A 785-nucleotide genomic window follows, 5' to 3' on the forward strand; every position below is an offset into this window, starting at 1 on the left:
TTCCTCAATTTCACCCTCACAAATGTACACCCTTTCGCCCGCGACCCAATTCACCACTGCCCCCCTCCCCCCCTCAGCCCTCCTGAAGCACGAGGACTGCAACGTCATCTCCGCCAGCTGGGACTCGGGCACCACCACCCTCGGCTACTACGTGGTCCAGGCGCGTGTCCCTCAGGTCGGCGAGGACATAGGGCGCCTCATCAACTTCCTCTTGCACGCCACGGCCCTCACCAAGCCGCAGATCCACCTCATCGGGCATTCGCTTGGGGCACACGCCGTCGGGTTCGCCGGGAAGGCCCTGAACGGGACGCTCTCCAGGATTACAGGTAGGGAAGGGGTGGGGAAAGGGGTGAGGGATGTGGGGAAAGGGGTGAGGGATGTGGGGGGTGTTTGGGGGTGGGGAAAGGGGTGAGGGATGTGGAGGGGTGGGGAAAGGGGTGGGGGTGTTTGGGGGTGGGGAGGGGGAAGTGGGGGTGGGGTGGGGGAAAGGGAAAGGATGGAGGGTTGTAGGGAGAGGGGGGGAGAGGTGAGGGATCTGCGGGAAGGTTGGGGAAGAAGGTCTAGGGAAAGAATGGGGTGGGGAAGGGGGTTGGGTAGGGGAGGGGGTTGGGGGAAGGATTGAGGTTGGGGAAAAGTGTAGATAGATAGAGCGAACGATAGAGGTTCAAGAAGAGGGAAAAACAACGCGCCAATACCTATGTCACAAAGAAGGAAACAAAATAGTAATAATCGTCAATCTATTTTGCAGCATTGGGAAAACAAAAATGGAGTAATTCAGAGATTAT

The 785-nt window shown here is 58.3% G+C and overlaps 1 protein-coding gene across 1 annotated transcript in view; it reads left to right on the forward strand.

The window, feature by feature from the left end:
- LOC119591166 (pancreatic triacylglycerol lipase-like) overlaps positions 1-785 on the forward strand; it is a 7605-nt gene that overhangs the window by 2213 nt on the left and 4607 nt on the right. The window contains exon 3 of the mRNA XM_037939875.1: positions 78-326. Within this exon, the coding sequence (XP_037795803.1) occupies positions 78-326 (249 nt within the window). The remainder of the gene's footprint in view (positions 1-77; positions 327-785) is intronic.

Source organism: Penaeus monodon, chromosome 28 (genome assembly GCF_015228065.2).
Source record: "Penaeus monodon isolate SGIC_2016 chromosome 28, NSTDA_Pmon_1, whole genome shotgun sequence".
Taxonomy (NCBI): domain Eukaryota; kingdom Metazoa; phylum Arthropoda; class Malacostraca; order Decapoda; family Penaeidae; genus Penaeus; species Penaeus monodon.